We start from the raw sequence: 22,263 nt of genomic DNA on the forward strand, positions 1-22,263 counted from the left end.
CATAATTTCCTTGTATCAACATATCAAAGATAATCATATATGTACATGTCATGAAACATATCATGCTCTTACCGTTTCTTCATAAGCATATATCATTCATTTCATTATATTAATATTTCATGCTCCATCATTTCCATATATTTTATGTATATTTATTCCGATAATAGCTTATATCAAACTTAACATAAATTATATTTCATGTACTTGTACTTATTTCGTTTATCTATCTTCATAATTATTTCATATAACCATTCGTCATCTGATACATATTACCTGAATATCAATTGTTCAACAGATGCTAGAGCGGCTCCCATCCACGGTCTTATTTATCTTTGACATGAAGCCATAGTGTCTTTCAACTATGGTCTTACTCATTTTCTGTCATGTTGCCATGGTATCTTTCAACCATGGTCTTGTTCATTCATATCACGTTGCCATGGTATCTTTCTACCATGGTCTTACACATTCATATCGAGTTGCCATGGTATCTTTCAACCATGGTCTTACACATTTCATATCAGAGAGCACACTCCCTCGAACCTCATCCTTGCAGCGGGATTACCAGTCCAGGCTAAATCCCCTGCAATATAAACTCATAGAGTATTGTCGGGATTACCGGTCGAGCTAAATCCTAGCGACAATTACTCTAATGAGCTTGGATCTGAATTACCAGTCGAGCTAAATTGAGACCCTAATTCGGATTACCCGTCCGGGCTAAATCCATTTTACACATATTCTTCGGGAGGGCTATATCAGGATAGGATCACCCGTCCGGGCTAGATCCTTTTTACCGTCAATTCCTTTTCAGAGATCCATCGAATTTTCCTTTCATTCAACCGGGATTTCTTCCCATTTTATCAAATATATCAATGTTTCATTCATTTTCATACAATGAACATTCAAATCATATTCACATCAATAACATACAATCTCAAGCATTTAAGAATATAATTCAAGTTACACGAACTTACCTCATTGATTGCTCGTGTTTATTATTTCATTATTCTGATATATTTTCTTTTCCATAATCAAGTCTCGTATTTGTGTCGTCCGGATCTTTATAAATAAATTTGATCATCATTTTCATTCATTTCATATTCTAATACATTTAATTAATGCTCTAGGAAAAATTACCATTTTGCCCTAAACTTTTAATTAATGACGATTTCATCCTTAGGGACGGAAAGTAAAATTCTTGCAATTTAATCCTTATTTCCAACTATTATTCTCATATATAATGATAACAGTCCATGAATTCTATAAAATATCAAAATTTTCCATAATTTCAACACTTTTCAATTTAATCCCTAAAACATGTTTTCCCGATCTTGAACTAAATTGATAATTTCGTTAAATTTTTTAATTTAAATAATAAAATAATCTATTTCATGCAATTTAGTCATTTCGACATTTTACAAAATTGCCCATAAAATTTTACTTTTATTCAATTTAGTCCCGAGCCTAAAACATGCAAATTAGCCATGCTAGATGAATATTCATACATATTTTCCTCCTCCTCCTCTCCATTCCACATCCTTAATTTATATAACATACAACAAGTAACATTATCAATAATTTCACTATTTACTTATATGTACATTCAAAACTGTCCATTTGCGTCATAGTCACTAAATTATTTATATATTAAGCTACAGAACTCGAAAGTAAGATCCGTTAATTTTTACTGAAACTAGACTCACATGTATTATTATCATAAAATTTTCAGAATTTTTGGTTAAGCCAATTAGTACAGTTTATTCATTAAAGTCACCCCTGTTCTGCTGTCTGACAGTTCTGACCCTTCTTCTCTAAAAATTAGTTATCTCCTTTTACAGAATCCAAATGATGTTCTAGTTTGTTTCTAATAAAACTAGACTCATTCAGGATTCTATAAATATAAATTTAAGCCTCTAATTATTTTTCTTCATTTTTTTATTATTTTTCAAAGTCTGAACAGGGGAACCCAAATTCATTCTGACCTTGTCTCACAAAATTCATTATATATCAAAATTTACAAATTCATTGCTTACACTGTTTATTCTATGAGAAACTAGACTCATTAAGATTTAATTCCATATTTTTTCCATCTTCTAATTCAATTTATAAAATTTATGGTGATTTTTCAAAGTTAGACTACTGCTGCTGTCCATAACTGTTTTAGTGCAAGATATTAATTACCATGTTATAACACCCTTATTTTCTTTTTCTACACCATTTCTCATCACTTTCTCTTATTTTCTCTTCACTAACATATCAAGAACATAGGACCTTATGTAATAAAACTCTACTATAACATTATTTCCATGATTTATCAACAATAACAAACTTAAAAACATATTGAAATCTTGATGTACTTACCTTATTCTCTTGATACCAATCTTTAACTTGATTTTCTCTCTCCTCCAGCTTCTATTTCTTGAATCCAACTTGATATTCTAACTCCCCATGTTTTGCTTAACATTTTTCTCTCTTGGTAGCTATGGAAATTCATTTGATTTTTGGGTGAAAATGGTGAATTTTTGGTAAAAGGACCAAATTGTAAAGAAAGTAAAACTTTCTTTCTTCCTCTCTTTCTCTCGCGTTAGTTTGCATGGAAAGGAAAGATGATGAAAATTCTTCATCTTTCTTTCCTTATATACTAAATAAATAATAATAAAATAATATTAAATATCTCATAAAATATTAATAAAATAATATTTATCTAATTAATTAATTTAAAATATCATTAACATAATCATTACATTCTAGAATTCTCTCTCTTACTAATTGACCATTTTGCCCTTCATGATCTTTTAGAATTCCATCCTTGAGTCATCATTTAATTTGGTAAAATTGCAATTTAGTCCCTCATAATTCTTCACTTATTCAATTTGGTCCTAATTCATCCATTTTCCTTAGTTTCTAGATCATTCTACCATTAAAATATTTACACTATTGGTCCTTCAACTTTTTCATATTTATACTTTAACCCTTTAAGTCTTGAGTATTTACTCTTAGGCAACAAAACTTTTCTAACTTTTACAATTTAGTCCTTTCTTGAATCAAGATATCATAATTTACTTCCCAATGTTGCCATAACTCAAAACTTCCTTTTTATCACTTTATTTCCTTATTTTATTATATCAAGGATAATATATTCTTGTAAAGATTTTCAGGTATTACTGTAGAGAAGGCTAATCAAGCACATAAGTGCTAAGCAGGCTTGGAGGCTAATCAAGCTCATCGAGCTGAACTGAAACCCAAAAGGGTTAACTGAAACTCATATGAGTTAACGAGCTCGTCGAGTTAAGCAGAAAGCAAACACGAGAATTGCAACAAATCTTGAATCTCGGTTTACTTGGGTAATTTACAATCAATTCATCTTTTTCATTGAAAGATTATACTCATTTCCTGCGTTTCGTTCCTCCAAAATTCTCAGTTTAATTTCATAACTTTTGTACATAATTTACTTATTTTCAACAATTAACATACATAAATATTAATCACCATTCATAAAATAATATTGAAATTTAATAATATTAACAAATGGTTACTAAATTTAGTTATATAAACTCACAAGTTCGATTTTTGTATTATAGCGATAATCATAATTTCATAATAAATATTCCAAATAAAATATTATATCGTTTCTAATTCAACACTTATCGATTATAATCGGGCATGTAATCAAAATTTATACGATTCATTCATATATTTTTGTATATTTTTCCTCCTCCTCTCCATCCACATCCTTAGTATAAACAACACACTTGTAGGTAACATTATCTATAATTTTCACTATCTATTTATATGAATATTCAAGCTGTCCATTTGTGTCATAGTCACTAAATTATTTTTATCTTGAGCTACAGAACTCCAAATTAAGATCTATGAATTTTCCCAGAAACTAGATTCACATATATTCTTACCATAAAAGTTTCATAATTTTTGGTTGGGCCAGTTAATACAGTTTATTCATTGAAGTCTCCCCTGTTCTGCTGTCTGATAGTTCCGACCTTCTTCACAAAAAATAATTATCTTCTCGTACAAGATTCGAATGATGTCCTCGTTTGTTTTTCTTGAAAATAGACTCATTCAGAATTCTAAACATATAAATTTAAGCCTCTAATTATTTTTATCCAATTTTTGATGATTTTCCAAATTCAAAAAAGGGGAACCCGAAATCATTCTGATCTTGTCTCACAAAAGTTATTGTATCTCATGATTTAAAATTTCATTGCTTACATAATTTCTTTTATAAGAAACTAGACTCAATAAGCTTTAATTTCATATTTTATTCATCCTCTAATTCCATTTCTACAAGTTTTGGTGATTTTTCAAAGTTAGACTACTGCTGTTGTCCAAAACAGTTTTAGTGCAAAATGTTGATTTCCATTTTGCCCCAAATTTCACAATTCATACAATTCAGTCATTGCTCAATTAACCCCTCAATTAAGATAATTTTCTCAATTAATACTTTTCCTAAACATTATAAGTTATTTCACAACTATTTAAATTCAGAATTTCCACATAAAACTCTAACTTCAAACTCTTCTACAATTAGGTCCCAAACATTCAATTTCTATTCAATTCTTACAATAAAATCAACATATAAACAATTTAAAACTCTAATTCCATGCCAAATCATCATATACTTCCAGCACATATGTATATAAACTTTCAATTTCTTTCATAGAATCAAAAACTAATGAATTCAACAAGTGGACCTAGTTGTAAAAGTCACAAAAACACAAAAATTTCAAGAAATAATCAAGAATTGAACTTACTTGGAGTAAAAAATATGAAAAACCAGCTTAATAGAACTCCTCCATGGCGTTTTTCTGATGAGAATGCAGAAAAATAAAGAGAAATCTAGATAATTCCACTTTAGTCCTAGCTTTATTAAGTAAATTTTGCAATTTTCCAATTTTACCCTTAATTCTCCTTATTTTCTTGCTGATTTCATGCCCTTGCCGTCCAGCCCAAATAGACCTTGGGTCTATTTTCCTTTTAAACCCTCTTTCTTTTATCAATTAAGCTATTTAATCATTTTCCACAATTTTGCATTTGATACAATTTAGTCCTTTTTGTTCAATTAACTATCAGAACTTTAAAATATCTTGACAAAACTTTAATACTAACATATTAACACTCCATAAATATTTATAAAAATATTTATGGCTCAATTTAAAATTATCGAGGTCTCGATACCTCGTTTTCGATTCTAATTATTTTAATATTTATTTTTAGTACACTATTCACTATTTTCAATTTTTTTTCCTAACTTCACATTTAATTTATGCTCACTAAATTAATAATATTTCCTACTTATTTTTCGGATTTAGTGATCTCGAATCACTGTTCCGACACCATTGAAAATTAGACTGTTACAGTATTTCATTCACTTTCTCAATTTAATAATTCTTTCATCAATATCTCATTCAGATAATTACATATATTTACCCATTTTCACAATTCATACAATTTCATTCAATTCAACAATAGATTTCAATTATTCACATTAATTCATAATTCAATACAATTCAATTCATTTTCAATATCAAATATTCAAATATCACAATCTCATATATTCATATCAATTTCCTCATATTTCCAATCAATATATTTTTAATATAACATTCATTCAATATTCAAATTTCTACATAAATCATATATATTATATAATTCAATCAATATAAATTCAATCAAAATAATTTCAATCAATATAAATTCAATAAAATGATATTCATAAATCAATTCAATATAAATTTATCACACACTAAATCAATTCATTTCAATTATAAAGACACAATACAAATAATTCCCAATCTTAATTATTTATCATAATATTTATCCAAAATTCAATTATCATAATTGCATAATATCTCATTCACACACACACACACACACATATATATATATATATTTATAATATATAATTCAATTTAATTCAATTAATATAAATTCATCACATACCAAATTAATCCATGTCCATTATAAACACAATAATTCTCACTTCAACATTTATTAAATGCATTGAATAAAAAAAATATAACAATTAATAACTAGGTTCGGATTATAGAAATACAAACCGTATTTTCTCGAGCTAACTCCCTTTGTCTTTGCCATTTTTTTTCCTTGCTTAGCCGAGGTTTCCCGAGACAACATTAGCAAATTAACTTGGAACCTTTAAAACCTTATTTTTCCCTTTTTCTTTTCTTCCTTTTTCCCTTCTCTGTTTCGTCCCCTGCTATTCTGTTTCTTTCCTCTTTTTATTCTTTTGTTTCTTTTATATATATATAATGACAATAATAACTATAATAAAATTTATTTAATAACAAATATTTATTTAACACTTGTGCCAATCATTTTATACACTTGTTTTTCTTCTTTTTTTATATATATACATATATATTTAATAATTTAATAATATACATAATTCAAGAAAAATCTTGATTTTCTTCCATTCACTACCTCATTTCATGGGTATGGCTTAATTGTCATTTTGATCCTTTTATTTTCTATTACTTTAAAACTAAACTTTCACATTATATTCAATTTAATCTTTTATCCAATTATCCTTAATTAAGCTAAATTTACTTAATTAAACTTTAATTAATCACTCCCTCAACTTCATAAATATTTTTACTTTTTTTAATAAATATTTTCTAATCCATTTTCGAAGCAGTAACCCGAAAATACACTTTTCTAATAACCTTAAAGTTCGAGTCGTTACAATTATATAATATTATTATTTAACATATATAATTAATATAATATTTTTATAACATAAGATATTCAAGTTGAGTCGTATTGGGCTCGGACCAAAAAAATCACCCAACATTCAGCCCATATAAAAAAATGCTTTAAATTTTACTCAAAATTATTTTTTAAGTGTCGTATTTTATACAAACTTATAATTTTTTGAGCGTACTTTTGAACTTAGTTGGATGACCCGTTCCATGAGCAAAACTAGACATAATATTCCAAAAGAAAAAAAAGTTATATTTAACTTATCAGGTCATTTAGTTGAGCAGGAATGATCGCGTTTAGGAGAGAAACAATTAGGTAAAATATATTTTTGGTTAAATAGATAAAGTTGAATATTTTAAATGAGAGTTTTTGAGTTTAAGTTTTTATTAATTTCATGTAAAAACACACTAATAATAATAATAATAATAATAATAATAATAATAATAAAATGATAGATTTTGGGGCCAGTGGGTTTGTCATAATGATCAACAAGACAACTATATTCATCTTGATTCAACAGAAACGATATTCGCCATCCTAATTTAAACCTTTTATATTTCTTAATCATTTTTTTTATATTTTAAAATAGAGAAGAAATATTCTATCCATTTTTTCTGCAAGCCAATGTGGCAGAATCATAGGCAATAAACATTATGATGCGAAACAACAAAGAGTTGGTTGATTCCAATTGCTACTTAACTGCACGGAAAATAAATCATCCCGAAATCCCTTTCAGATATGAAAGGAAAAAAAAAAACACTATAACTTTTGCTGTAAAGTCCCTAGGTGGACCCTGATATATCCCATTTTTCTGTTTTTAATTAGACCACCAGTTTCTGGTAACTTAAAAACTCAGATATGGCTTTCTTTTGGGGCATGACATCGAAGATACCGTGAAAACGGCAGTTCATTGGGTTCCTTGAGGCCCATATATTGTGGCCCCTTCAAGTTGAAAAGCTTGGGCTGACTCTACTGTTTGTCGACCAAAGGAAAAGCTATAATCTAATTTATATGTTATTAGATTATGTTAGAAAACATTTTATGTAATTTTTTAAAGTTATTCAATAATGATTACAATTAGGGTGGTAAAAGAATTATTCATAAAATTTATTAAATACGCGTTTCATCATTGGGTAAGTAATTTTCAATTATTTTATTTTATAATTATATAAAATACAAAAAAATTTATTAACCCTACAGCAAACCAAAGATTGTATAATAAGAGTACATATAATTTTAATATTTTTCCATTTTAATTTTTCGTAAAAGTTGTCCCTGTGCTCTTCCACTACCTCGGATCCTCTTGGATTGTCTCATTAAATTCTTACATCACCATTCTGCCTTGATATTTTTGCAACGTGCCTTTTTCACCGAGTGTCGAGTGATACCCTTCTTCGTATTATTTCTTTTTATAATTCTTCATATTAATTTTTAAATGCGAAAGTATAAACAAAATTTGGACAATTAAAGAATGTCTCAACTCTAATAATAATCTTTTTTACTTCAAAATCTAGTTCTCTGTCTTCAATAATGGGAAAACAAAATCAAACAGACCACCATATGAACAGATGCAATTAATTTTATCTGGTTTACTAAAGTTTTACTCGTTTTGGGTCACATATGCGAATAAAAAATGTAAAAATATATATTAAAATCTATGTAAGTATTAATATAAAGTTGAGTAATTAAAATTATGGTGTTTCAGCTTTTAGGTTTTAATTTAACCGTTTGTAAAATTTTATTATTTTATATAAAAATATATTAAAAAGATAGAAAAAATATTTTTTAGCTAAGATGATGGTCGATAACTCAATAGTATGGAAAAAATTTTACAGTCTTCAAAGAAAATAAGGCAGTTAATAGCAAGTTGGGTATAAAAGTAATTTTGTGGAGGACAACATCTGAAGTTCTCCTGGACATTGGCTTTTGATTAGTTAATTTTTCTCAAAGCTCATAATGATTTTCTTTTTCTTTTTCTCAGTCAACAAAACCAATGAGAATAAAGGAAGAAGGGGAAAAAAAACCCTTCCATTTGATAAGACTCCTTTTTCATTCCATTCTTTTGACCATCTTCGGCTTGTTTTTAATCTGACCTTCCAGTTTCCACTCTATTTCATGACATGTAACCTGTCTTGTTCTTCAATGTCGCTATTACATACGAAGTTATGAACATCTATAACTAGTTTAACTCCATTTGCTCAACTTCCAAGCTACCTCTTTTGCTTAAGAACAATAAAAAGCATAAACATCCAACTTCAAAAGTACTTTAGCTTGGCAGATACATGGCAATACAGGTAATGACTGTCTTCACTCTAGTTCTTGTGGATTGCCCCAGATTTTTTTTTTTATATATATTTTCTATCTTATAATTGAGGGTCACCTTGCTTTCTTCTCATAAGTTCTCTGATTGTGTCCAGTTCTCGTTTGTCGTATTGCCTTCTGTTTCTCATGACAGTACAGTTATGCTAAGTTCATTTTTTTTTTCTTTTCATTTTATTGACAGTGATGTTCTTTGATCGGAGGGTACTGAATTAAATTTCTGATTTGATTTGATTTGATTGAAGGAAGGAGGTTGGCCGCTGGGATTGCAGCCCCTGAATGTGAGACTTGGATTGGCTAGAAACCATGATTACTCTGGCTCAATTTCATTCAACACTACACTCACTGCTTCTCCAACTTCCTCTGCAGATTCCTCTTCTGATCTAGACACACAGGTCAGTGACTCAGTCGTAATCGCAGCATTTTTAGTTCAAATATTTCCCCTATATTTCTTACATTTTCAATGCTCCTGCATTGACAATCATTTTTGTTTTTTTAACCCCCCTTTTCAGTTTACATATCACCTTTCATGACTAATGAATTATATGATTGTATTGTACTTAAATAGCCTTTTTTTTCCCCCAGTTATTGTCCTCCATAACATATAATGCTTTAGACCAAGTTTTGGTATATATTTATGAGTAAAGGCTGTTTTAGAGCCTGTTGTTAGGTTGGCACCTTGAACCTGATTTGGTGTTTTCTAGCTTCTACCATAGTTTTAATAGTCGGGTGCTATTTGATGGTTTCCTTGGGAGTGAGGTCTTCAAGAGCTATCACCACTTAATAATGGCAACAACTGTAGATGGCATTACTTTTTGTAATAACTGGTGCTGGTGATTACAGATAGTACTGTCAGGTGTGACCACACTGAGCAACACTGCTGCTGGATGCTCCTAGCATATAGAAGTCAGATGGTACACATTTTAGGCCCTTTATTTCATGAAAGGGTGCCCTAACATTGTTGGTTTAATTCATGTCCTGTTGTCTGGATTTGATGCCATATATCATCCCTATGTCAACAAACTGGTACAAGTTTTTATAAACGTGTAATGATAAAATTCTATCTGATCATATAATTGTTCGATAACAGTCTTAAACATGTCACTTAAAGCCGCTAACGGAGCCCAAAACTCTGCACTACCTCTTAAAGATTCATTAAGATTGTACGTAATAGGATACTAAATTGCTTTGGTTTGGTTCTGGGATGAAAATTTCTGCTTCTGTAGCAAAATACACTTGGCTTGTTTGATAGATTTTGAGAAAGAACAACCCTATGCATCTTTCTTCTAGTGATTTTCCACCAATCTAGCAGTGATTTCTGTAGATTGATGTATTAGATGATCATTTGTACACTTCACACAAAAGGCATCCATTTCTGGTTTGTTAACTCTTCGATTGCTTGATTTCAGTCGACGGGGTCTTTTTTCCATGACAAGAGCGTTACACTTGGGAGCCTCATTGGTGTTTCTAGCATTTTGGAAATATCTAAAAGATCTGTCAAAGGTAGGAAAATCGAAGCCCCCAGAGAAAAAAGAAGCAACACCAATAACAGGTCAAAAGTTGGGCTATTTTCCTTGTGCTCAAGGGATAGTACTGATGCTGAGGATGTTGATGCACCATCGCTCGGCCACTTCCTCACAGAGAAAAGGAGGGCCGCCGGTGAATATAGAAGGACCCACAGTCCTACCACTACTGCCTATGGACCGGATGAGCTTGCCTTGGCTCAGCCTAATTCAGAATCGAACACGCTATTTGTTAATGGCTGCGTCGCTCCTCCTCGAACAAGTTCTTGTCACGCTGCAGATGATGATAACAATTATGGAGTTCCAGTGCTGTTTTCATGCATGTGTGGACAGCCCTCCCTCTAAATATGCCTTGCATTGGCACCTAACTTGTTGGTCTCATATATTCTGATTGAGTTTTTATGTATGTGTTAGGAACTGTTAATGTTCATTTCCTTTGTGATTTCTTCATTTTTTTTCTTCAGTTTTTAGCATAGAAATGGAATCACTCTTCCTTGAATCTTGATCACTTTTAATGCACTTAACATTTGAGTGTTTAATAACCATAGAATTTAGTTAACGAAACAAGGCCAACAGCATCCTCTGCTTGGGTCAAGCCCACGGCTAATCTTGTTAATTATCCAAGGTCAAGATCATCTCCATCTAAACCCCATGATCTTAGTGTCCGCAACGAGTTCAAGCTTTAATTCAAAGTACATTAATTCAATTGATGCATGGTATATATATATATTTTGAGGGAATCATTTTTAAACTTTAAAATGCGAATATTCAGTAAGTTTATAATTCAAAACTTACTATGTGATACACAATTTATTTATTTATTTATTTGAAGTCGGGATAAAGGGCCAATGAAATTTTAATATAGTCTGTAAAAGTTAATCTATTGGATCTTAACTATCTAATTTAAGATTCATTATGTGAAATTATGTGTCAGTTAATCCAATTCATTAGCTTAACTACAATATGAATTATACCATTTTTAAAAATCCGAATAACGATAAATATTGTCCTCTTAAATCTAATAATAATTCAAAAATTATTATCAATAATCAGATTCTTAGATGATCAAAAGCTCCAAACACTTTCGTATGTAAATAATGCAGTTGGCCAAAACCTGTCGTGAACCACAAATTTGGCCACCATATTCTTATTATTTCCTATAATAACAATGAATCCGTTTATTTGTTACTTGACTTTTTCCATTTAAAAAATGAATTGACCTACTTAAAACTCCAAATATTTCAATCCTGACGTGCCCAAATTTCTGTAGAATATAAGAAAAAAAAGCCCGGGAAACGTAATAAAATTAAATACTCAACAATTAATTGAAAGTGGGATTAATTTGGCGTTTTCCTTTTTTATTTTAAAGTGGTTCAGACTTGAATTAACAAAAGGATTTTAAAGGACCCAATGACAATGACCTCTCCGGTAGATACTTTTTTTTTTTTTTAATCTTTGATATTTTAATAATGTTGAATTAAGAATAGTTGGACCGTTCTAAATTCAAACTCTTCTAACAAAATTATATATTTCAACAGAAACCGGTAATTCTTACATTACAAATAAATAAAAATGAGTTCCATTTCTCTAAAAAAAAGTTTGAACTCTGAAACAAAACCAACAATGATGGAAATTTGTGGCCGTCTTTGACTGCTAGTAATTGTATTACTTGCTGATTTTAATTTTGTGCCAAAAGAAAATTCTCATTAGTTAAAACAAGATTTTTTTTTCCCCCATAGCTGAATGGGGTTGGTCTGACTGTAGCCATGTGTCGTGCCATTCACATCCCTATCCTTCATTCATCATCATCCATGATCCATGGCACATAACAAACAAGTTGGTACATCAGTACATGTCCTGCATACAACAAAAGAATAAAAACAAAATACCAACAAAAAATTGACCCTTGCTCTTAACTAGGTGTCTGCCCCATTAATTTGCCCGCTCTTTTACTCATCGACCCTACTACTATTACCATCTACGTCAATTTCCCCACCTCTTTGTCTTTACATTAAAAATTCATTCATGGATTATAAATTAATGGTCTGACACTACAACAATACATTTAATGATCTGAAAAGAAAAGGTTTTTAAAAAAAAAAAAATCAAAGATCCGTGCAAATTTTTGAAGAAATATGTTTATATGTATTAATGTGATGCTAAAGTTATTTAAGAAATGGACACATCATCACATGATAATCAACATCCAATCCTGCTTTATACATTATATCTCAAACACTTTTCTCTATTTATATATTTCAAAATAGAAAATGGGACTTCGTTAGTGTCAAGACCAACTGAAGACTATATATATCCTTTGACATTTCCTCGTCGGTTTTAGGAGGTAGCCATTGGAGCATGTTGAAAGTTGCCTTTCAGAAGGTGAAGAAAAAAAAAAAAAAAGAATTTCTTTTATTTTTGGTATATATTTTTTCACTATTAATTCAGGCATTTAAATTAATACACCCTCAATAAGGCCAACGCCACTTCAATCTAAAGCAAACAAAAGATTACAACAAATATAGGACCCAATGAAGCTATTTTCAAACTTACCAAGTCCATGAAACTTATTTCCTTCGCTTATTTTCCCCCAAAATCTACATATGGACCTCCCTTCCATCTAACATATATAACTAATGGGTCTAGCACTGACCATGATTGCTCGATTTTTCTCCCATTGTGTGAAAGAGAATGTCCTTGACTGACAACCCATGTTTTTTCAAGGCTTATCAATACATTCATTTTCTGCAGCAATCCTTCCGGAGCCTCGGCCACTGATCTTGCTGAATGAACCAACTGCAGATAAGCTCTTGAAGCTACTGCTTCCTTCACTAAAATTCCTTGACTTCCTTGTTTTTCTCAGCTTTGAGGAACTAACATCTCCGATGTCATGATCCACATCATCATGATTCTTTATCTTGGCTACCACCAATCGGACAATGGTGCTCCGGCAAAAGGGGCATGCGGGGGGTGTTAGACTTGCAGTTGTAGGGTTTGGCTTGTTGTGGCAGCATAATGCCAGTGTGCATTGTGCACACATCTGGTGACCACAGTCTTGAACTTCAATTGTGCAGATTTGCTCAAAGCATATGCAGCATAGTTCAGTATCACTAGCCTACATAAAATATTTCCGGGAGAATATATTAGCTCCGTTACAGCCAACATCCAATTGTTATAAATAGTTCACATACTAAAGGAAAATACAATCTTTCACAATTTATTCAATAACAAAAACCTAGCAGACAACTGCTAAATCATAGGGTCAAACCAAAAATGGATTACAGTGGGCTAATATAGGTTTTAGAGCATTCTAAAGTTTCAAAAAAAAGTGTATTCTGTAAATTGTAGACCACGAAACTCAAGACCTTGAATAGCATCTCAATTTGCCAGGGACTGTACTAATTGGTGTGAGGACCAAAACGGAAACCTAGGGTCATGGACCAGTCTATTATTCCATACATATAATCATAAAGAAAACTAAGAAGAATTAAAGCCATTGATGGCGGCACGACTTTGAATGGTAGGGATCTCAAGCAAAGACAAAAAGGTTTAAGTTTATACACAAATTACTTCTGACAAGGAAAACTAACTATGAACGAACACTAACTATGAACAAAAAACCGGACTAGTTGAGCTATGAATCAACCTGAAATATTCAAGAATTGCCCCTAGGAATCAAAATAAAAGGTTTTAATGAATTTTATTTGGTTGGGAGTTAGAAATGTGAAAGAAAAAGCAATGCAATCATTTCAAGGAAGACATATTTGATATTTTACCTCAGAGATATTGTCATCTAACCCAGAATCAGATTGTGAAGGTGATGGAATTGAGGAAGCTGTTCCCTTCAGGATGTTCTTTTCTCTTTCCCGGTTTGCATCCATTAAGGCTTGTTCTAATAGTGTTTTTGCCTCCTCATTAAGCTCACTAATAAACTTTAAAGGTGCCGGCCAGACAATAGGTTCTGCTGATGAAGGATTTAGCAGAGCTGCACATGCCCCATGCTTGTGCTTTAGAGCAACTACATAAGGTATTCTCCTGTAAACATACCAACGTAACAAAACATAGTTATAAGCCGAAACAAAAACATATATATACAACAAAAGCTCAAAACTTACAGCCCAAATAGCACCTTACATGAACAATAGAACTTTGATAAGGTAGCAACTTAAAAATCTAGATACATAAAATGAAACCAAACTATACCCGGATGCATCTCTTTGAAGACGGTCCGCACCCCATGCCAACAACTTGCGGATGCAATCAAGAGATCCACCTCTAGCAGCTAAATGAAGAGGTGTGCTTCCTGGACAACTGAAAATGAACATATTTTCAGTCATTTTCATCTGTAGAAAGACTGGGGGCAAAAAAACAATTATGATCAAGAGTTTCACAGCACTATTACCCATATCCACCAGTTGAAGCACAAACAAGAGCACCATTGTCTAACAGGATATGTACGCAATCAGGCCGCCTTTGACGAGCTGCTAAGTGCAAGGGAGTAGCTCCCTTGGCATCTCTTATATTCACAAAACGTGCATATCCCCTGATATCAAATCCGATCCAAAAATAAAACATGATGTAAACTGAGATCAATAGTCCAATTAATCAAAATGGATTTGGATTTTTTTTTTTATAAAATTCACCATGAAACAGCAACAGGGCTAGATTGAGCAGCAGAGAGAATAGCCTGAAGGCAGTCAGAGTGACCATAATAGGCTGCATAGTGCAAGCAAGTTCTTCCATGAATTGAATCAAACATTAAGATCTGAAAAGCATATATAAGACCATTCAAAACAATTTTTATTATATTTCCAGTACACATAATGCATTAGATTGTAACTTAAAGAAAAATAAAAAAATAATGGCTCACATTTGCCCCAGCTTCAATCAGCTTCTTCACGCAAGAGATATTCCCATGCATTGCAGCCAACATAAGGGGAGTCTAAACCCATTGAAAAGGGGGAAAGAACTAAGTAAAGATTATATAACCAAAAAGAAAACACAACTTTGAAAAAAAAATGACCTGCTTTTGACGATTCACTACGTCCGGGTTCACGGATTTCTCCAAAAGCATAGCCAAAATCTACCAAAACAAAATTCATCTACCCATCAAGCGAATGAAACCAAATATGGATTCAACAGCTCAAAACTAAGGTAAATGAAGTTAAAAAGAACAAAACTTAATTCAAAAAGCTATCTTCCAAAAACTTCCAGAAGGACTACCCACCTCGATCTGGCCATAAGCAGCAGCTATATGAAGAGCAGAGTGGCGATCATAAACAGTCGTATGATGTAAAAGATTGGATTCTCTCTTTACTAAAGCTTCCACAGTTTCAAGGTCTCCAACTTGAACTGCACTAAACAATACATTCTCTTGACTCGCTCCACAACTCAGCCCTTGACCCATCTTTTAAGATAACAAAACGGGCTTTACACTTCCTACGACCCTTCACCACCGTCGCCGGCGACGCCCTCCTGTGGTGGCGGGTGGTGGTCTGGCCTCTCTTAATTTAGAAAAAAAAATTCATATTCAAGTAGTTTGTCTTTAAAAGCGAGTGATGGGAAAAAAATTTTAAAGAAAAAAAAAAGTATTTTTCTATTTTAGTTTTTAGTTTTTCCTTTTTTATAAATGTTGGAGTTTTCTTTTTAGCTGCCCGTGTCAGCTACCGGGACAGAGTTGTCAGGCAGTTATCAGATATATCAAATTAGATTATTGTACATAAAATCCAAATGAAAGATCTCAGCCGTAGATTTCTTTTATAAGTGGGCTCTAGCCGTACGATTGTAAAGGGTAAAAAGGGGAGGATAGGTTGATTAAATAAAGAAAGCGAATTTTTCAGCCAATAAAGTAGCAGCGAGTAAGTCAAAGTTAAGGTTCTATTACCTAAAATACCCTCATTGTAAAATTTTATCGATTTGTCTTCGGTCTACTGGTTACTGTCAAGTCAATTCCCTCCTATTATCTTTTACCAAATAGACAATGACAGTGTGTGTCGAAAGACAAAATTACGGCGTCGTTTAACCCGTGAAAAGAAACTTCATTACTAAATTAAACAGTAAAAAAATGTAAATAAAAGTTTTATTACTCCATTGTTTTTTAATTGTTGTGTAAAGGCTAATTTCCTTAAACGGAATGTACATTTTGTATAGTATAAGCATTCTTTTTCGCCCAGAAAGCAAAAAGCAAAAAGCAATCTAAAGAAAACATTTCAAGGAAGGGATTTTTTTATCCCTTTGTGTATTTACAATTTGGATTACAGTATTTTCTTTTTTATATATTTAAATAAACTGCTAAATAATATCTCTTATAAAACTTGTTTAATTTAACCACCATTTTGGAACCTTGGGTTGATGTCAAAGCCGAAGCAAAGCATTTGGGACCAATCTCAATTCTCAAGCTAATACTAGTGATGAATGAAACCAACTTATTAACAAATGGTATCAAATTCTCTTCTTCGATTATAAGATTAATGTAAGTGAAGAAAAGTAAAACAGTAGTTATATGAATTATTACGTTGAAAATGAAAACAAATGCAAACTGTCCATTTGAAATAATTTTGGGAAAAAAGCTTAAAGATAAGAAGCCATAACAAGTCACTTAGTTTCACTGTTTATTGGTGGGGTTCCCTATTTTGAGAATGCCCATCAATCATACACTAATTAATAATATATGCATATCCAAGTTAGAAGCCTCTACGTGTGGATCCAAAGCTATCTATGGAGGCCATGTGTTTTCTCTCTTCACTCCACATTATCAACTACAAATGGCTATGCTACTCCCGAATCATATCAGTCAAATGGAATGTGAAGCTTATCCCCTTATGACTAATGGTTCACAAGGATTGCCTTCTACTACTGCCACTTTATATTTGTATCCATCATTGTAGAAAATCCTCATTATTGAATCCCTTTGCTCCATACAATGCTTTTTTTTTTATTATTATTATACCAACTTCAACCCCATTCTTAACTAACTTAACCTACAATATTAAAAGAAATTTGCCTTTCTAGGATTTTAGAAACGCCAAAATAAATCTTGGGTTACAACTTAGATTTCTTGATATCATTGGTTTTTTTCCCTTTTTGATGTGTTTGTATATGTAGTTTGATGTTTGAAAGAAATGTTTTTGGAAAAGAGATGGTGAGATTTTGCCTACCGTCAAAGAAGATAAAAGACAATATAGTTTTAGATGACATTTTATATGTACAATCAAAGAAAATTATACCTATTACCTAATACTATTATTTTATACATGTATAACTATAAGCCAAAGAGACCTCCCACCTTAAACTTTGAGTAAAATATAATTTTAATTAACTATAACATGTAGAAAATATGTCACATTGCCGATGGCTGCCATCAACAATATTAATTTCTTCTCACGGCTGGTCAATTTGTTTACATGGTTGATTCAATATTTTAGAGCTAAGGAGCTTCAAAACGCAAGTCTCATATTCTCTAACACTTGAAATTTAGACTCATTCAAATATATAATTAATATAAATATCTCAGTTCAAGTTCTATCCATTTGGACAACTAAACACATTAATTTAGAAAAAAATCTATAATTAATTTGTTATTAATTAAGTATGATTTGTGACCTCATCACTATATAAAATTTGATAAACATGATATCTGCATCAGCAACATCATTCTCTATTATATCTATATCTATAAGCTTCAAACCATTTATTTTAATGGAAGATTACATCTGTTTGTTCTCCAGGTATCATAAATATTTTTGTTTTTCCTATCAGATCAATCGTTGAAAGCTACACCTGACATGATGCAAGCATTGCCAAAGCCCTAAATTCAAATTGCTATTTAATTCCTAATATTTGAAGATATTTTGCTTCACCAAGCTCTTTTCTTTTAAGAAGTATGCAACATCTAACTACCACTTTTACTTTCTTTTCTTTTCTTTTTTTTTTTAATTTTCTTCCCATGGAAAAGACTAATGATATTGATTGATTAAGCTTTGATTATCGGTTTAGTAAAAAAAAGTAAGGGGCATTATTGATGATTTTTAAATAATATAATAATTAGTGTGGGACATCATGGATCTTCCACCATTTGAAGATCTGATGTTTGCTTGTACGCTCACATAACAAGTTATATTGTGGATGCTAAAGCCCTGGAAGGTTACATGCAATCTTTCTCTTCCCTGTTCTCAGGCTTGCATGATCTTTTACGTAACTGTTGTAGCAATAATCAAGATGGTTACAAGTTTGAAGGGTAGAGTGTTTGATTTTTATTGCTGTTTTGTCAGCTGAATCATGTTTTCAAGTTTGTTTGGTAAAAGATTATCCTTTGGTTGAATTTCACTATGGATTTTTAACTTGTTTCACAATAACACTAGTGTTTGGTTTCGGCTTCTCATGTAAGTTTTTCCAACATTGACGCCGTTGGTGGTGTTTTTATTTTATATATGCTATTTTATCATCCCTTATGCATGAGCATGATGGCAAGGATGAACCTTTTAAGACGCAGATTTATACCTAGCTCAAAACTAATAAACTCCAGACTACGCCACTCAAAATTTTCATTTTCTTTAAAAGATTTACGTCTGATTCCACATGTTGCATCCGAAATATAAATATGAAATTATGATTTTTCAGACATGAAAAATTACCCAAATTAGATATCCATAAATTCAGAAAAGAATCCTGTAACATGAACCACAAGATATAAGCTGCAAAATTAGGCTAAAGCCTAGAAGACCTAAAGCCAGTGTGATGAGATTGAGGCTTAATGATTCTAGCTGAAAAACCTTGGACCGCAGCCTATTTCTTTTCTCATAAGGCCACTGCCTTACTTAAGTCGTTCAATTTTGGGCCACCCAACAACCCAGGTTAAGGTAACTAAGAAGGCAAGAAAATGAAGAATATAACTTGTACATAAAACGGTGGCAAACAAAATCATGCTTTGGATCTCTTCTTACTCTCTCACTCTGATATATGTAATCCTTTAATATTAACATATTTAATTTTTTAAAAACAAAAGATTTAATGTATTTAAAAAACTCAAAATTGATTTATTTTAGATCCTAAAATATATTAAATGCCAAAAATTATATAACTATATTTCAAAGCTCAGAAATAGCTAATAGTCTCAAAAATACCTAATTTTCCATATTACAATCTAGCGAATGTTGTAGAATATCGTAGAAGAATAATATATATTTAGGCTATGCAATCATATCCATTAAAGAACATTTATTTCAATTATTCTTTTGCTAAAGTTAGTGATGAATAAATATAATGGGAGAAAGGCCATGAAACTACCTGAAAACTCTTGCAACTAATAAACTATTATACATTATTCTCCATTCCGGAATACCAAACACTAGAACCCTCTTTCACTTTGAACCATTTCTATATATAGCATTCCGATCTCAACCGAGTTCCATCCTGAAGAAGAATAGTAGCTGGATTCGTAGACATTTTCCGTTTGGTTGTTAAGCTTTTCCCATAGTTTTGCAGGATGTCCCAACTCATTCCTAGCCTTTTTGGTGGTCGAAGAACCAATGTGTTTGATCCATTTTCTTTAGACGTATGGGATCCTTTGTTCAGTTCCGCATTGGCTAACAATGTGCCTTCATCAGCACGTGAGACTGCAGCCATTGTTAATGCAAGGATCGACTGGAAAGAAACACCCCAAGCTCACGTTATCAAAGCCGACCTTCCAGGGCTGAAGAAAGAGCAAGTGAAAGTTGAGGTTGAAGAAGGTAGGGTTCTTCAGATAAGTGGAGAAAGAAGCAAAGAAGAAGAAGAAAAGAATGATAAATGGCATCGCATTGAGCGAAGCAGTGGCAAGTTCATGAGGAGGTTCAGGTTGCCGGAGGATGCTGTGATGGATCAGATTAAAGCTAGCATGGAAGATGGCGTCTTAACTGTGACTGTCCCTAAGAAAGAAGACAAGAAACCTCAGGTCAAGACTGTCGATATTTCTGGCTAAAACATTTCAAATGTTTCTAGGTTTCACTAATGCATGGAGAAAAATAAGCAAAGGGTGTTGAAGTATTTTGTTTGTACGTGAGATATTTCCTGTGTTTTCCTAGAAAATGATGTAACAGTAACAGTGTGTTATAGGTGTTTGAGTTATGAATAAATTAATGTGGCTTTGTCAATGCTTCATGATTGCAGAACGGTCACTGATGCAGACAATGCCATGAGCCTTGATTATGCCAATTTTTGCAGTATCATGATATTCAGTAAACCTTTCAACCCTATATAAGTATATAACAGAGAAGCAGATTGAGATTTGGTTTCATTTTTTTTTTCCAGACAGAATTCATCTGAAAAGGAGCTCAGGCATCGAGACAAAGAAATGCTACAAAAATAGTTAAATTTAATATTATATATTGAGTATATTTCATATTTCAATTAAATTTAAAAGATAAACTCACAGTTAAATTGTATTTATTTATTTTGGTTGAATTTTAGTTTATAAATAGGTTTCTTTACAATCATTAAAACTCATATCATTTTTGAAGAATTTTGAGTCTTTTTTGTTTTCAGGCTCGGAGGTTTAATTTTTATCTTCATTTTTATATTTTTTGTTCTTTTATCATTATAGTAAAATTATATTTACATGTGATTTTTATTCTTTTTGGAGAGATTTTTTCACTTAAATTTATCTGTTCAATTTCTCAATTGCTTTCGTTAATTTTTATTTATTCGCTGCTTAATTAAGTTAATTCCAACACTATATATACCACCTATCAAATTATTTTTAAAATTTATGAAATAAAATGAAATACTAATGACTTGAGAAATTGATACTACATGCACAACTTGATACAATTAATGCCACTTCAATAATAGAAAACACAGGAATTTCCCTGCATCGACTTAGTATGATAATTACAACGACTTGCTACCAATAAAATACAAATAAACACCAAAGTTTTTCCATATATTAGTATTGTTGATGTCAAGTAAGAAATATGGAAATTTCCAGCGAACAATTGGACGGAATTTCAAAATTGTCGGGTTCAATGGGCTTTCGAATCATATGACAAAAATTCAACCACCAAAAAGAAACAACGCCTACAATAAAATAAAAAGCCGGTAAATTTGATTCTCCATTTGAAACGGATTTAAAAAAAAATTAAAACTTTGAATATATCCCTTCCAGCTTAAAGCCTTAACTGAACTTCTAGATGAAAATCATATATATAGTTCACGTGTATTAGAAATCTGAGCTGTCCTTCCGGCGGATCACGTGCACCTTCGTCACTGTCTTGTGGCCCCCATAACCCACGCTCCAATGGACGGTGGATAATTGAATTTAACGCAAGATTCTACATGCGATCGCTAACTAAATTTAATACTGAACTGAGATTCGGTTTACATTTTCATTATATTAATTATCGAAATTTATATGTGTAATATTTGCTTATGAATTGTAAGTTTATATTTATAAATGATAATTAAATTACAATAAATAATCATGTAAAAAAAATTAACGGAAAGAAAATTTGATATTTTGTCGTCCAGCTCCGAAATTAGATAGTCCACGTGGGATAAGAGAATCATTACGTCCGCGTAGACCATGTGCCGCGGTTTTCTTTCCCTGTGCAATGGGACCCACTGACGAAAGGGACATGAACTTTCTCCGTAGCTTATCGCCTTATCCCTATAGAGCGGCTCGGTTGTTACTTGTAAGAGCCGGACTGAGCTGAGC

General features: G+C 31.7%; 3 protein-coding genes across 4 annotated transcripts; 2 read left to right on the top strand and 1 right to left on the bottom strand.

The window, feature by feature from the left end:
* Positions 1–8,641: 8,641 nt before the first annotated feature.
* Positions 8,642–11,116, top strand: LOC108452392 (uncharacterized protein At3g17950-like). 2 transcript variants are annotated; one of them, XM_053028796.1, is made up of 4 exons: positions 8,642–9,026; positions 9,150–9,191; positions 9,297–9,446; positions 10,461–11,116. In XM_053028796.1, exons 1-4 carry the CDS (start codon positions 9,015–9,017, stop codon positions 10,917–10,919), a joined length of 663 nt encoding a protein of 220 aa, XP_052884756.1. In that variant the 5' UTR covers positions 8,642–9,014; the 3' UTR covers positions 10,920–11,116. The 2 variants fall into 2 exon arrangements, with proteins under 2 accessions (XP_052884756.1, XP_017605663.1); XM_017750174.2 differs by lacking the exon at positions 9,150–9,191.
* Positions 11,117–12,980: 1,864 nt separating this feature from the next.
* On the bottom strand, positions 12,981–16,287 carry LOC108489849 (putative E3 ubiquitin-protein ligase XBAT31). The gene is made up of 8 exons (XM_017794527.2): positions 15,802–16,287; positions 15,598–15,657; positions 15,445–15,516; positions 15,218–15,339; positions 14,977–15,117; positions 14,778–14,885; positions 14,351–14,609; positions 12,981–13,689 (listed from the first exon to the last, which is right to left on the bottom strand). The coding sequence occupies exons 1-8, from the start codon at positions 15,979–15,981 to the stop codon at positions 13,294–13,296; spliced, it is 1,338 nt and encodes a 445-aa protein (XP_017650016.1). The 5' UTR covers positions 15,982–16,287; the 3' UTR covers positions 12,981–13,293.
* A 3,548-nt stretch (positions 16,288–19,835) lies between these two features.
* Positions 19,836–20,765, top strand: LOC108452174 (18.1 kDa class I heat shock protein-like). The gene has a single exon (XM_017749938.2). It carries the CDS (start codon positions 20,059–20,061, stop codon positions 20,530–20,532), a length of 474 nt encoding a protein of 157 aa, XP_017605427.1. The 5' UTR covers positions 19,836–20,058; the 3' UTR covers positions 20,533–20,765.
* Positions 20,766–22,263: the final 1,498 nt, after the last annotated feature.

Source organism: Gossypium arboreum, chromosome 5 (assembly GCF_025698485.1).
Source record: "Gossypium arboreum isolate Shixiya-1 chromosome 5, ASM2569848v2, whole genome shotgun sequence".
NCBI classification, from domain to species: domain Eukaryota; kingdom Viridiplantae; phylum Streptophyta; class Magnoliopsida; order Malvales; family Malvaceae; genus Gossypium; species Gossypium arboreum.